Source organism: Neophocaena asiaeorientalis, unplaced genomic scaffold (genome assembly GCF_003031525.2).
Source record: "Neophocaena asiaeorientalis asiaeorientalis breed wild unplaced genomic scaffold, Neophocaena_asiaeorientalis_V1.1 scaffold264, whole genome shotgun sequence".
NCBI classification, from domain to species: domain Eukaryota; kingdom Metazoa; phylum Chordata; class Mammalia; order Artiodactyla; family Phocoenidae; genus Neophocaena; species Neophocaena asiaeorientalis.
In genome coordinates, this window is record NW_020185332.1 from 3,603,076 (window position 1) to 3,617,528 (window position 14,453).

At 41.9% G+C, this 14,453-nt stretch overlaps 1 protein-coding gene across 2 annotated transcripts in view; it reads right to left on the reverse strand.

Moving 5' to 3' along the window:
• The window catches only part of RAB8B (RAB8B, member RAS oncogene family), a 67,380-nt gene that overhangs the window by 10,226 nt on the left and 42,701 nt on the right, over positions 1–14,453 (reverse strand). Inside the window, exons 1-4 of one of the 2 annotated variants that reach the window (XM_024735187.1) lie at positions 14,139–14,211; positions 8,361–8,421; positions 5,225–5,285; positions 191–268 (exon numbers count right to left, since the gene is read on the reverse strand). In XM_024735187.1, coding sequence (XP_024590955.1) covers positions 191–268; positions 5,225–5,285; positions 8,361–8,421; positions 14,139–14,196 — 258 coding nt within the window. In that variant the 5' untranslated portion in view covers positions 14,197–14,211. Of the gene's footprint in view, positions 1–190; positions 269–5,224; positions 5,286–8,360; positions 8,422–14,138; positions 14,212–14,453 lie in introns of those variants that run through there. The other variant, XM_024735188.1, reaches the window with a different exon arrangement.

Consider the following 14,453-nt stretch of genomic DNA (forward strand, 5'->3'; position numbering starts at 1 on the left):
AGAGAAGTCAGACTGGCGGTACCAGAGATGTCACCCTCCCTGGCACTCCTCAGAGCAGAGGGCCTGACCTGCCCGCGCCCTACTTCCTAGCAGCTCAGCTGAGTGACAGGGAGACACTCATAAAGGGAGGAGCCCTTTATAAGCACCCAGCAGGACTCTTCTCTAGTATCCATTCTCTTTCCATACATACCTCTTCAATGTTTCTTATCCAATTTTTAATATTGTCAAAGGACTTTTCATTTGTGATGTCATAGACCAGCATAATTCCCTATAAGAGGAAAAAAGACCGTTATTTAGTACTTTATACATTTAAAGTTAAAGAATATAATGTCAATGTACTCTTCTCCTCCAGAAAGCTTGTGTTTGTCATTTTTCTGTCTTTATAGAAGGAATTTATAATAAAAATTTAAAGTACAGAGAAACAGAAATAAATAAAACCTTCCATTGTCTCACCATGTTAACATTTATTTCACTTTTAACCTGTAATGAATTAGTGATTATGGTAAAGGTGATGCATCCTTTCTACCTGACCTCATATAATAAAACTGGCACCAACTGAAGCTAAAAGGATGTTTAAGTTAAAATAGAGATAACATTGAGAGTAAGAGGTAATCACTTCTGTTGTGCACTTGTTTATTCTAAGTAGAAATTATCTTGTTTCTGACTCTTATACTAAGATTGTAACCATATGGCGTTAGATTTATTTCTTTTTATATGAGCTGACTGAAATGTTACTAAACTAAAAAAAGTTACTATTTGTCTAAGTAAATCACAGACACTTAAAATATAATGCATTTGTTACACAGTTTAATGAAAAGCATCCTCATCATATTTTAGAAGACCCCACATCTGGTATTTTTAAACAGTTTATCTTCTAAATGTTTCAACTGACACCTGTATGCTACCTATTCCAAAATCTGTATCACAAGACCACACTTGTGTATTAAGTGCTAGATCCACCCCCTGTCCATCCATTTCAACAAATATTTAGTGAGCACCTACTATGTGCCTGATAGTATACCAAATGCTACTAGTAGTGAATAAGATAGGCAAGGCCCCTTCTCATGAATGGATAGCAAAGAAAACAATGATCCAATAATTATATAATTATAATTTAGACAATCACTATGAAGAAGCATGAAGAGCTCTGAGTAAAAATGCTAACCTAATCTGGTTGAGGGGCTGGGGTGGCTCAGGGAAGGTTTCCCTGAGAAAATGACATTAAAGCCAAGGCCTGAGGGCTGAGTAGACTTGAACTGGGCAAAGGGGTAGAGGCTGGAGTGAAGAGGGGAAGCCCTCAGTGCCTGGGACATAGCAGAAATGTGATAAATATCTTGCTCACCAGGAAGGCCCAGAACCTACTAGGTTGAGTAAAAGACTGTCAGCTTGGCCCTCCCTGGTGGCGCAGTGGTTGAGAATCTGCCTGCCAATGCAGGGGACACGGGTTCGAGCCCTGGTCTGGGAAGATCCCACATGCCACGGAGTAACTAGGCCCGTGAGCCACAACTATTGAGCCTGCACGTCTGGAGCCTGTGCTCCGCAACAAGAGAGGCTGCGATAGTGAGAGGCCCGTGCACCGTAATGAAGAGTGGCCCCCGCTTGCCGCAACTAGAGAAAGCCCTCGCACAGAAAACCAATGGGAGAAGGGGACAAGAAGAGGCCGAAGACATAGACGGGGTCAGGTGTGCCTTGGAGAACACTGACAGGGCATCAGCTCCCAGATGGCCCCTGTGGTCACCGAAAACTCAACTAAGTGAAATAGGAAGTTGTCTTTGTCCCCTTCAAATCTTCTCTTCCTTGTACTCTCATTTTGAAGAAGGGCAATACATCCCTGCCAGCCAGTCCAAGCAGACCCCCGGGAGTAATCTGCTCCACCACTAGTCAGTCACTAAGTCCTGTAGATTCAACAACCTCACATTTCCACAGTCTGATACCCCACACGCAAGGCCTTACTCACATTCTCATCAATTAGCCTTTACCTGGATGACTTAGTCTCCCTGCTTTCATTCTTAACCTCCTCTAATCCACTCTCCATAAGGGCACCAGAGTTATCACTTCATTGCTTAAAATCCTTTGGCATCTCGCCATTGTACTCATAATTAAAATTCCTTAAATAGCAGGCAAAATCTTTCAGGGACTGGCTTCCAACTTTGTAAATAAATACAAAATATAAATGTAAATTAATGTAAATCATATAAAATACACATAGATAAAAGAATCCAGGAAACATAGTAAAATGTTAACAGAAGCTGTCTCTTACGGTGGTGGGATTTTAGATGATTTCTTAGGATTTTCAAAGCTTTCTATACTACATGTAACCTTCTGACAACCAGAAAAATATACATAATTATTTAAATTTAAATGACAAACAACATTCTTCTCTATCCTCCCTCCTCCTAGCCTCAAATGCAAATGTTTAACTTTGGCTACACTGTAAAGTAGATTTTACAATTACCAAGGTAATTAAAAAAAAAAAAATCAAAGTGGAGAACTGTACACTTAAATGTTAAATTTTATGTTACATATATCTTACCGCAATTTTTAAAAGCCTCAAAATGCAATCTGAATAATTCCTGATTCAAACAGCCTAGCTACCTACAATAGTAAAATTAAGCAAAAAACTGCCGGAGCTTTACTTCCCTTTGGGCTATGTGGACAACCTTGATCTTTACTGCTGTCTGTCAAGTAGCACTCTGGGTGGTTAGCACAGGAAGTGTGAACACAGTGTAGTGGTTAAGGGCACAGATTCTGGACTCAGAGGTATCAGGTCTGGGCTCCACCACATGCTACCTGGGAGATCCTGGAGAAGTTATTTTATCCCTCTCAGTCTGCGTTTGGGAAACGAGGACAGCACATCTTCCACAATGGATTTTCGAGGATCTACTGAGATATTATTTGTAAAGTATTTTACCTAGAATCCAGGAAACAGCTTGGACTCAACAATTGACAACAATTATTAATTTATATCTTTGGTTTCAGTAGCAGACACCCTTTGAATATTCCCTATGTTTGTAAGCTAATTGATATTATGAATCAGCTGGAAATACAAGTTCCGGTATACCAGGTAAAAACTTTATATATCTAGTATACATACCTTTAACAACAACGGCCTCCTAAGAGTTCACAAGACAGTACTGAGAAATAGCGATAATGCAATGATATGGTGCCTTTTCCCCCCAAAGCCAGATTGTCCGTCAGGGTTACTGCTATGCCTACAAATGTTGCTGAATAGCTTGAAACAGACCAATGGACTCTGCCACGGTGTCAGACTCAGTACTGTGCTTACCAAAACGCTGCATACCTTAGCCAACCCAACTAAACCTGCCAGAACCACCACCTGTTGAAATGAGAACACAACGGCCCCATATCCCACTGGAACAGATGACACGCAGGATCCAAGACTCAAGTAGAGCAGGATTTCCTGAACATGTATCTAAGATTGTTTCTAGGTCTGAAATTGTTCACTGATTCACTCCTTCAGCAAGTATTTATTGAGCATCTACTATGTGTAAGGCACTGGCATTCGTAGTAAAACAAGAGACAAAAATCCCTACCTTCAAAATGAAAAGGACAAGACATCTTAGAACAGAAACAATTTCTAATTATTTGCAGTAATGTGAAAAAAGGCCAGGCAGTAGATAAATGAAATCTAAATTAAAGAACACATTTCAATGATCTCTTTCCTTATACCATGAACTAGAGCTACACAGCCAAGGAAGACACTTGCTCCACATTCTAAGTGTTCTTGCCCACTCTGTATTGAAAACAAGCTGGCAAATGGTATCAATACATCATTCCTAGAAAATAAAGAAATTGGTCAATATAAAGGCCTGTGTTTATAAGATGCCTCTAATCAAAATAACCTATAAACTATTCTAAATCATCCCTGTTAAGATGTTCTTATTTACCCCCAAAATCCTTTCTGGAGGAAATAAACAACAAACAAACTTCTCCACACAAGATAAGTCCCTTCCCTTTGATTCCAATCTAAGCAAAGTAGAGAGTAGCTGACAACTGCCCTTCTTAAAAGGATGACCTTTTACAATCTTCAAAGTATTATAGGGTGGAGAACACATACATATAAAATGGTTAGTGGTATAGAGTCCCAAGGTGGTAGAGCCTCAAAAAGGAATTCCCAGAAGGAATCTCCAACTTCTGTGTGGGGATGTCACTGGCACTCAAATACTGGAGGGTGAGTGGCAGTGGAGGAGGAAGGGAGAGCAACATGATAATAGAGGGATCTGTGAATTCAGATCGCACCTTCCTGCAGCAAAGGGACAGCTAAGACCCCTACAGCTCCGTCACGCCCACACCACTCTCAGAAGCACAACGGTCTTTTATGCAATGAGCTGGGTAAGTTGGCAGCTGGCACCCCAGAGTCTACTAGGCTGGGCTACGTGATCTCAACTGTTCAACCTTCCAAGACTCCCAGAGCATATTGGGTTTCATCATCATTTAAAGCTCCAAGTTATACCTGGCTTAGGCCTAAAAGCCAGAGATAAAGCCCTGTTCTGGTTCAGATGTTTTAGGCTTGGTTCAGTAGAGCTCAGCTTCTAAGCTGCCTTATTCACCACTGTACTCACAGCACCACACAGAATCTACCCTGAGCCAACAGTATAATGGGTTGTATAGATGAAGCATCTTAGGACGGAAAAGAGCCAAGTGACGAGGTTATGATAACAAGGATAAGGCTAGGATATAGCACAGAAGGACCTGGTAGTCAAGATTCACCAGATTCTAAGCCTCAGAGAGTCACAGATCATTTGGCTACTTCCTGGCCAGCTGGCAAGAATGCTGGTGGAGGAGACTCCAGAGAGATGAGCCAATAGGAGTGGATGTTGTGGACCTGGTGAGAGATAAGGGATGATGGTGGCAGGGCTGAATGGGGAGAGGGTGCAAGAAATGAATATTTAGTCACAGGGCTTGTGGTTTGCTAAGATTTGGCAAAGGTATTAATAAAAGGACAAAGCACAAAAACATACGATCACTCAGCATGTGTGGAGGAGTTCTAAAACATCTCCAAGCTAATTACATGATTAATATAATGAAGACCAATGGTAGAGTACACAGCTACTAAACACAAAACGTAAAAAACCCTTTAAATGTCTTGTTTGCACATCAAAAAATCTATTTTCTCCAATGTACTAGACTCTAGCTTGAATCCTACAAACTTGACGAATCAATATTCATGTTTTACTTCCACAAAACACTAAAACACACTCACCATAGCTCCTCTATAGTATGCTGTCGTGATGGTTCGAAATCTTTCCTGACCCGCTGTGTCCCTAAAATTTAAAACAAAGGAGAGAGTGGTTTGCAAAGTCATCACAAGTATCGCTGAGGAGACACTCGAAGCTGTAGGAGATATAATGGTGGTCTGCTCACAAATGCAGTGGTTTCAGGGAGATGGGGAACGAGACACAAAGGGAGCCTGTTGCGCCTCTGGAAGCCTGTTGGGAGCTCACAATGACTTGGGTGAAAAACTTGGACCTTGATGACAAAAGCATCAACAGGAAAATGCATGGTCCTGCTAGGAACTGGCATGTGTTCGTCAGTCAGATGAGGAACAGAATTGAGAATAGTTCTAAATTCTTGGACTCCTAGAGGCAGTTCTAATCCTTTTTATAAATGCCCAATGATTAAGGCACTTTGCTCTCTTGACTGGAAGTCTGATTTCTGTACAAAGCAAGCAGTTGGGCTGGACTTACTACCGTGTAAATTCTGCTCTGCAGAGCACACTAAAATGGGTCTCCTCAAGAACTTTTTCAGCTCTAGAGACCATGATTAAATGAGACCATGGAGTTCAACACATAATTGTTGACAAAGACTTCAAAATATGAACAATACCTCAAAATTACATCAACTTGCATTTATTCTTGCTTTTTTGGAGGATGACATACCATTTGAATACATTCTGAAAAATGCCAACATTTCAAATTACATTTACCAAAGCAACCCCTATAAAGGAAGTCAAGTTTCCTTGATATCTGGGAAAAATCAATATTCCTAAAAGAAAAAAAAAAGCATTTGTGGAAATACACTAAAAAAGAAGCATTTGTGGAAATATACTAAAAATCTAACACACACCAAACCCAAATGAGATAAAGGCCTAAGGGAAATACAGCAAATTTAAAACATTAATAAATACCTTACCATTTATGTATACCTTACATAAAATGTATACCTTACATAAAATACTTTCACATGGTGCTCAAATGATGCCCACCACAGCCCAATGTGGTGGTATTACCATCATCCTTGTTCTACAGAAGAGGAAACAGGCTCAGGTGGGCTGTGGTCCCAGTTCTGCCACTAAACAGCTCATACCCTTGAATGAGACTCAAGCATTCTAGGCCTTGGCTGTTTAGTGCAGGCCCTGGCCTCACAGTACCATCATCTTATCCTGCCATCCTCTCACCGATCAGGATTAGATACACAGGCATTTGTTTGGGACTCAGCAAACAAATCATGAGGAAAACAGGGGCCAAACACCGTTGAGCAGACTAACCATATTTTATTTATTTATTTATTTTTGGCTGCATTGGGTCTTCGCTGCTGCGCACGGGCTTCTCTAGCTGCGGCGAGCAGGGGCTACTCTTCATTGCAGTGCGCGGGCTTCTCATTGCGGTGGCTTCTCTTGTTGCGGAGCACGGGCTCTAGGTGTGTGGGCTTCAGCAGTTGTGGCACGTGGGCCCTAGAGCGCAGGCTCAGTAGTTGTGGCGCACGGGCTTAGTCACTCCATGTCACGTGGGATCTTCCCGGACTAGGGCTCGAACCAGTGTCTCCTGCATTGGCAGGTGGATTCTTAACCACTTGTGCCACCAGGGAAGCCCAGAATAACCATATTTTGATTCTAACATGCTACTTGATTTAGAACCAGCTCTGCAGCAAGGATGGATTTGGCATCCTAAGTGCAGGTCATGAAGACTGAATGGAGACTACTTTGCTGCCAAGAGGACTGATAAACAGTGCCATCGGGTTCTAATTAGCTGATTACCCACAGGCTCCTAGAAACATCCCTTATTGTTATGGTCAGGACTGTACAGCATAGAGTCAGAGATTCTCTTTGCTTCCCCCTTAAAAAAATTTTTTTGTTCTTTAAAATATTTGACTCTTATTAAATACCAACAGATGAGAAGAGTAGCTTGTGGTGACCTACACGATGTTTTCCAGTGAAGTATATGGGGAACCCTCTATACAAGGCTAATACATGAAGCTGACACAAGGTTCCAGGAGATTTGGGTAGTTGTCCCAGCTCCATCACTAACCCAGACATATGCCTTCAGATGAACTTAACCCCTCTAAGTCCCAGTTTCCTATCAAAGAAAGGCTGGTGGATTTCAATATAAGGTTCTAGTTCTATCCCGGTTCTGAAGTTCAAAGAAGAAAAACAGCCTATGGAAAAAGCTGATATATATGTATTACTTTATTATTTTGCCCTGCTTCCTTCTTAAGTCTATGATGCTCTAAATTTCTAAGCTTTGTTTCCTGCTGTTATTGTCACACATTAGGTCAGTAAACATCATCCAAAACCTTCCTCAAGGCTCCAAATCTATGTGGCTCCATGGAAGGCCCTACACTGAAAGCAATTAAAGAGGTTAAAAAAAAGAAAAAATCTAAGAGTTTGAGTTCAAGCCAAAAATATTCAACCAGGCAATCTGCAGGAACCATATTTATTCACTGTAGTGTGACAAATTCTTGAGGAATTAACCAGTCGGAGTTGGCTGATCGTGAGATCTTTGCCTTGCATATTATAACATGAGAGATGACAGGCATGCCTTTTCCCTTCCTTATTCCCCAGTGCAGTGTTCCCCACTTTTTATTTAAGGAGAAGAAATATGCAAATAAATGAGAAAATATCTGAGCTGGAAGGGAACTCAGATGTCATCAGTCTGACCAATCAATTTACAAATGAGGACAAGTAGTCCCTAAGAAGGGAAGCAAAGAACACCAAGTCTTTAGTTTAGAGGCTGGACTCCAGATCAGCACTTTGGGGTAGGAACTTTGGGGTTCCTACCACTTGACTACTTTGCCTTATCTGATTTCACAGCTGCAACAACTACAATGGAAAAATAACTGACACGCTTTAGAATTTTAGTTTCCTCCCCTATAAAATTAGCATTTTGGAAGAATGAGCTCTCAAATTTCTCCCGGCTGTGAGACTTAGTGATATCATCCTTACCATCCCACTCTTGGTGAAGACGACTTTGAACACCTACCCATTTCCCCTTGGTTCTGATACAGAAGTTTTAGCTACCAAACGATACCTCTAATTTACCACAATTCATCTTTTAATTCCCACATTCAATTCCTGATTAAGGTAGAAATGCTGTGTGCATATTTTTTTTTTTTTTACTTACCATATCTGAAGCTTAATTTTCTTTCCATCTAGTTCTATCGTTCTGATTTTAAAATCAATTCCTGCCAGAAAAAGAAAGAAAGACATGCTAAATTTCTTCAAATATAATCCAAGTCTTATTAGGAAAAGGACAAAGATTTCTTTTGAAAAAAAGCTCTCCAACGCACTGGAAAATGTGAACACAGAGAGGGTGTGAATGGTATGTTTCCTCTGAATACAGGCTGAAGAAAGGAATGCTAATTACTCTGCAAAGAATTCCCACACATGTTAAATGAAGCGTATTATATGCCTCATTATTTTGACACAAATGGAACACATGCCTCAAAGGTACATAATTTAGATAGATGGAGAACATGCCATATTTTCCACTTCCTGAAATACAGATAAACAAAGCTTCCTACCCACCCCTCGTGCCCCGTCCTTCCCTAAAGAAGGCCGTGAGGCCTCTTTTTGTTTTATTTCCACCTCCTTCCATTTGTTTCTTTAGAATCTGCAACTGGCTAAAAGAAAGAAAAAACAAAACAAAACCCACTTATCTGAAGGCAGGGATGAGAAAGCCTGCATATTTATTTTATACAGTTAGCAAGTACTTTACATACATGTTAATAAATGTTCCCTGCATCTTTCTGGCTAGTGCTGAAATAGCTAAAAGGGCTTTTAGCCCTCTCTGCACTTTAGAATTACCTCAAGAACTTAAAAGAAAAAGAAAAGTACTCATGACTAGGCCTGCCCCCTTCCCCAAATTCTGAGATTCTGACTTAATTGGTCAAGGATGGGATCTGGGCACTAGTAATTTTAAAAGCTCCCCAAGCGATTCCAGCCTGAAGCCAAAGCTGAGAAGGCACTCAACCAGCCTGACAGGTAGCATGTGAAAGTCATTTGTGGCTCCAGCACTCAACAGTTCAACCCCTCCCTCACCTATTTCCCCCCACTATGGTAGCTCAAAACTTAACTCAGCAATTTCAACTACAAAGAACCACAAAGTCCCTCACAAATACCAGCATCCTCTACCATTGAACAGGAACAGGCTGCTGCTCTTTCTGAAGGGACCAGTCAGTGAATACAGCTCGCTTGCAATTTGCTAAATCCTCATCATCTGGCTACTCAGCTTTGTTTCAGATGTTTCTACTCCTTCACATTCTCTATAGAGCCCCTTAAAGTGGTTTCCAAGACATTTCAAGAAAACGGTCAATTATGCATCCTCTGAAGTGACTGAAACATTAACGGCAGCTATTTTGAGGGAGAAAAGCCTTCAACGGCTACATTATTACAGTATTTCTACATATTAACATTGAGAACACCCAAAAAGGCTGCTTGCCGGCTCCAGCTTCATATATGGCAAAGGCATAAACCAAGTGGATTCACCCCTTCTTCTCTGCGTGGCACTTTTCCCCCAGGGAATCTTTTCAGGTACGCTTGTGAATCTTGAAATACGCAACAATCACACCCAAGCTAATCCAGCAGAACAGCTTCTTATTCTTTCCCTTCACTAATAACCATGTAATGTTAACAAATACAATCTCATACCCAATACCCCCAGGTTATCTGGCTCACATTTCCTCCTCTAAGGTACCTCAGAATTGCAGGGTCTGCAGTCACTGAAGCAAAACTGAGCAACACAGCACAAATATTATTGTCAGCATCACACAGAATTCACCGTGGTCATCATTCATTTAACACATTTTTATTGTGATTTATCTTTTTATATATCTTCAAATCCAGTGTAACAAAGACCCTCTAGGGATTCTCTCTAGCCTCTATCTCTTTTTGGTCCTCGCATCAAGAACAATGCCAAACATGCGGTAGGCAAGACATGAATGTTTCTTGATGTTACTTAACATTTTTAAAAAATTCACAATTTTCAAAATTCATAGAAACAGAAAATAGAATGGTGGTTATGAAGGGCTGAAGGGAGGGGGCGGGGAAGGAGAGCTGTTGTTTAATGGGCATAAAGTTTCAGATTTGCAAGATGAAAAAGTTCTGGAGATCTATTTCACAACAATGTAAATATACTCAATACTACTGAACTGATCACTGAAAAAATGGTTAAGATGGTAAACTTTATTTTATGTGTGTGTATGGGTTTTTTTTAGCACAGTAAAAAAGAAGAAAAATTCATGATTTTCAAAATACTTACTGTATCTTCAGAAAATAACTTTCTTAACTGGAAGACTAAAGTCATCCAACATTACATCTTTTAATAGTTCATTCACATTTTAAGTAAAAGATGATGTCTATCAGAATGCCTGCCAAATGAATACTTTTCCTTATTCTATTTATTAAGATGTAACTCTGGTTCTTTCAAGGTTGTTTTTACCTGTAGTCAGGAGTCATGGGCAACTTTTCCACCTTCATTCAACAAAGCCATTTTGAGGCGCCCTTAAGTCTCAGTTACTCTCCATTCACGTGAAACATTGAGGAAACTTTCTACTGACCCAGACTTTTGTTTTTTGTATTTGTTAGAAGGATTACCTTTCTGTTATTGGAGGAGGTTCTACCATTATCTGTGATACTTAACCGTCTGTTCACTATTCAGAGGTTTTCAACATTTTATAAGAGTTGTGAACTGGTACTTAGCTTTGGTTGATGCTGCTTTCAGGAGCCAGGTGACAGACAAATGCTGTAGAGCACAGTCAAATTAACACAACTTGAATTTCACTAAAAATGGGAAATATCACATGTTATTATTGAAAAGCCCTGGACCTAGAAGTCAAAAGACCTAGACTGTGGGCTTCCCTGCTGGCGCAGTGGTTGAGAGTCCACCTGCCGATGCAGGGGACACGGGTTCGTGCCCCGGTCCAGAAAGATCCCACATGCCGCGGAGCGGCTGGGCCCGTGAGCAATGGCCGCTGAGCCTGCGCGTCCGGAGCCTGTGCTCGCAACGGGAAAGGCCACGACAGTGAGAGGCCCACGTACCGAAGGAAAAAAAAAAAAAAAAAGTCCTAGACTGTAGGTTGGGTTCTGTCATTAATAACTTTTAGGAGGTTGCCTATCTGTTCTGAACCTCCACATTCTCATCCATAAAAAAGGTTAAGAGAATCTCATTAGATAAATTAGATCATGTGCTTGATTGTGCTGTAGGAACTCTGAAATTCCACACAGATGTAAGATATTACACATTCAGATGCCGTTATCCGGCAGATCTTGTCACCTCATACATGGATTATGGTAATAGCCTCCCAGGGCGCTGTGCCAACACCTCTTGCTGGTCTAATTCCCCTGCATGCAACTGTGAGAACAGCTTTCAACAATCCCTGTGGTAATGTCACCTCCCTATTCAAGACGCCATGGATCCAACTTCCTCGGCCTGGCAATCCAGCCTTCCCCCCAGGTGCACTGCTCTCCCTACGCCGCCACCCTCCCAGCCTCTCTCCAACTTCAGCCTCTGTTTCTCTCACTGGGCCCCGCACCTCCTCCCCTCTACCCGTGCATGGCTACCTCACTCGGCAGCCTTCTCTGAGGGTGCCACCCTACCCTGCGGTCCTCTCCACTCAGGCCTGTCCATCCCTACCTCCAGGCCTGGCTTTTGCACAGCAATTCAATACTGTGTTACTGGGTTTATTTTATTTTATTTTATTTTATTTTTAATTTTATTTATTTTTATTTTGGCTGTGTTGGGTCTTCGTTTCTGTGTGAGGGCTTCCTCTAGTTGCTGCGGGCGGGGGCCACTCTTCATCGCGGTGCGCGGGCCTCTCACTATCGCGGCCTCTCCCGTTGCGGAGCACAGGCTCCAGACGCGCAGGCTCAACAGTTGTGGCTCACGGGCCAAATTGCTCCGCGGCATGTGGGATCTTCCCAGACCAGGGCTCGAACCCGCGTCCCCTGCATTCGCAGGCAGATTCTCAACCACTGCGCCACCAGGGAAGCCCTGTTACTGGGTTTATTAACGTACTGTCCTGAATTGCTCTCACATCAAGCAAGGGTTCCATCCTCTCTTTGCCAGTTAGGTTGCACATAGAAACATGTATGCAGTAGATCCTAAATGAAAGGTTAAATACCTCCGTGTAATTAAGTAAAGGTTAAATTCTACTAAGTGTGGAGACAGCTAAGAAAACCTTGCAAGTTCAAAGTTTTGTCAGCGTACACTCGCGAGAATAGGAGGGATGCTGAGAAATCTTATGACACTAAGAAAATGAAGATCTCTACATTACAATTAGTTTTGACAATGATATCAGTAGAATATATAGTGCGTTAATACTTATTATAAAGGAAAGACAACTTTCTGAGGCTACTCCAGGATTAAAAGAATAACCAGTCTTAAGAATGATAATATAATTATATCAATTAGGATGCTTTCTGCTGCAAATAACAGAAACCCCAAATCAAACTAGCTTAAGGTAATGTGTTGACTCATATGACAAGCCCAGTGGTGAGCTGAGGTTCAGAGATGGCTCAATCCAGTAGTTCTGGCTCACTTCTCTGCACCTCCTTTGGCTCTGCCCTCATGGGAGTATCAATTTCATCCTCTGACTGATAGCAGTTCCTGACTACAACAGCAATACTGAGAAGAAAAGAGATCATCTTCCTGTGCCTCTCTCTCAAAAGTGAGGAAATGTTTCCCCAAAGCCTCCAGAGACCTTTCCTTCAAGTCTCATTTCTGGATTTATAACCAAGGGAATGTCATGTTCCGGGGGCCAAGACTGAGCTCCTCAACTAATCACTGCCCCGGGCAGTTACCAAGACTGGATTAATCTAAACCGATCCCTAAACTGAGATTAATCAAGGCCCATCCCTGGAGCTGGGTCACCCCCCTGATCCTGCTAAAAATAGGAGAGAGGGGAAAGCTGTTGGATTCATCATAATATCTGTTAGAATAATACAAGTTTATTTAATACAATTTTATATTCATAGCTACATGAAACAGAGAGATCCTAACAGCTATCACTACTACTCTGGCACGATTGTTATTAAATTTCATAACTATAGTACTTCTCTGAAGGTAATTTCTCCTCATGTTCAGCCATGAACAAGAAGGAGACAAAGGACAACGAGCAACCCAAGTAGCTGCCACAACATCTCTGGGCTAAACCATGATCTTCGCCATGATCTTCGCTGTTAGGAGAGTTCCCAAGCCCATAGCTCCAAAGACCTGGCTTGTGCTCTAGCCCCAGATGATTAGAGACTGCAAAGGAGGAGGCAGTCATCGGCAGCAGCAAGAACCAAAGCTCATCCTAGCAGTAAGGGAGCAATTTTTTTTTTCCTCCCTTTAAAACGACTATACAATCTCAAAAAACATAGCTCCTGAAGAGGATTACATTTAGGGTCAAAAAGCCCCATGTATTTCTTTTTTCTTAATAAATTTATTTATTTATCTTTGGCTGCGTTGGGTCTTCGTTGCTACGCGCAGGCTTCCTCTAGTTGTGGCGAGCGGGGGCTACTCTTTGTTGCGGTGCGCAGGCTTCTCATTGTGGTGGCTTCTCTTGCTGCGGAGCACGGGCTCTAGGCACATGGGCTTCAGTAGTTGTGGCACATGGGCTCAGTAGCTGTGGCTCGCGGGCTCTAGAGCACAGGCTCAGCAGTTGTGGCGCACGGGCTTAGTTGCTCTGCGGCACGTGGGATCTTGCCGGACCAGGGCTCGAACCTGTGTCCCCTGCGTTGGCAGGCAGATTCTTAACCACTGCGCCACCAGGGAAGTCCAAAGCCCCCTGTATTTCAATAGTCTTTTAGAAAGCATCATTTTTTGGCAGCACATAATACAATAATTCATGTTCAAAATGACAACCCTGAGTCATCCCACCTCATGAGCAATCCATGAGCCACCAGGCTTCATGCAGCCTACCTGGCTGGCAGCACAGCCAACATCTATGCTCAAGAGAAGACTCCATCGTTGCTTCCATGTTGCTTGAATATGCCCTGACATCAATTTTTTGATGGCTTTAAAGAAGCGCCAGTTTCCTCATTATCTAGTCGATAAAATAGGAAATCTAAATTGTAATAAAACATTCACAAGGGACTCAAAACCATTTTTCATTCTGAATTTAAATACATACACACACACACACACAACACACACACACACTCACTAATAGATTTTTATTTTTTCTGAATTGATTCTCATGCTAAACGGCTGCTCATCACTGATACAAGTTATGTA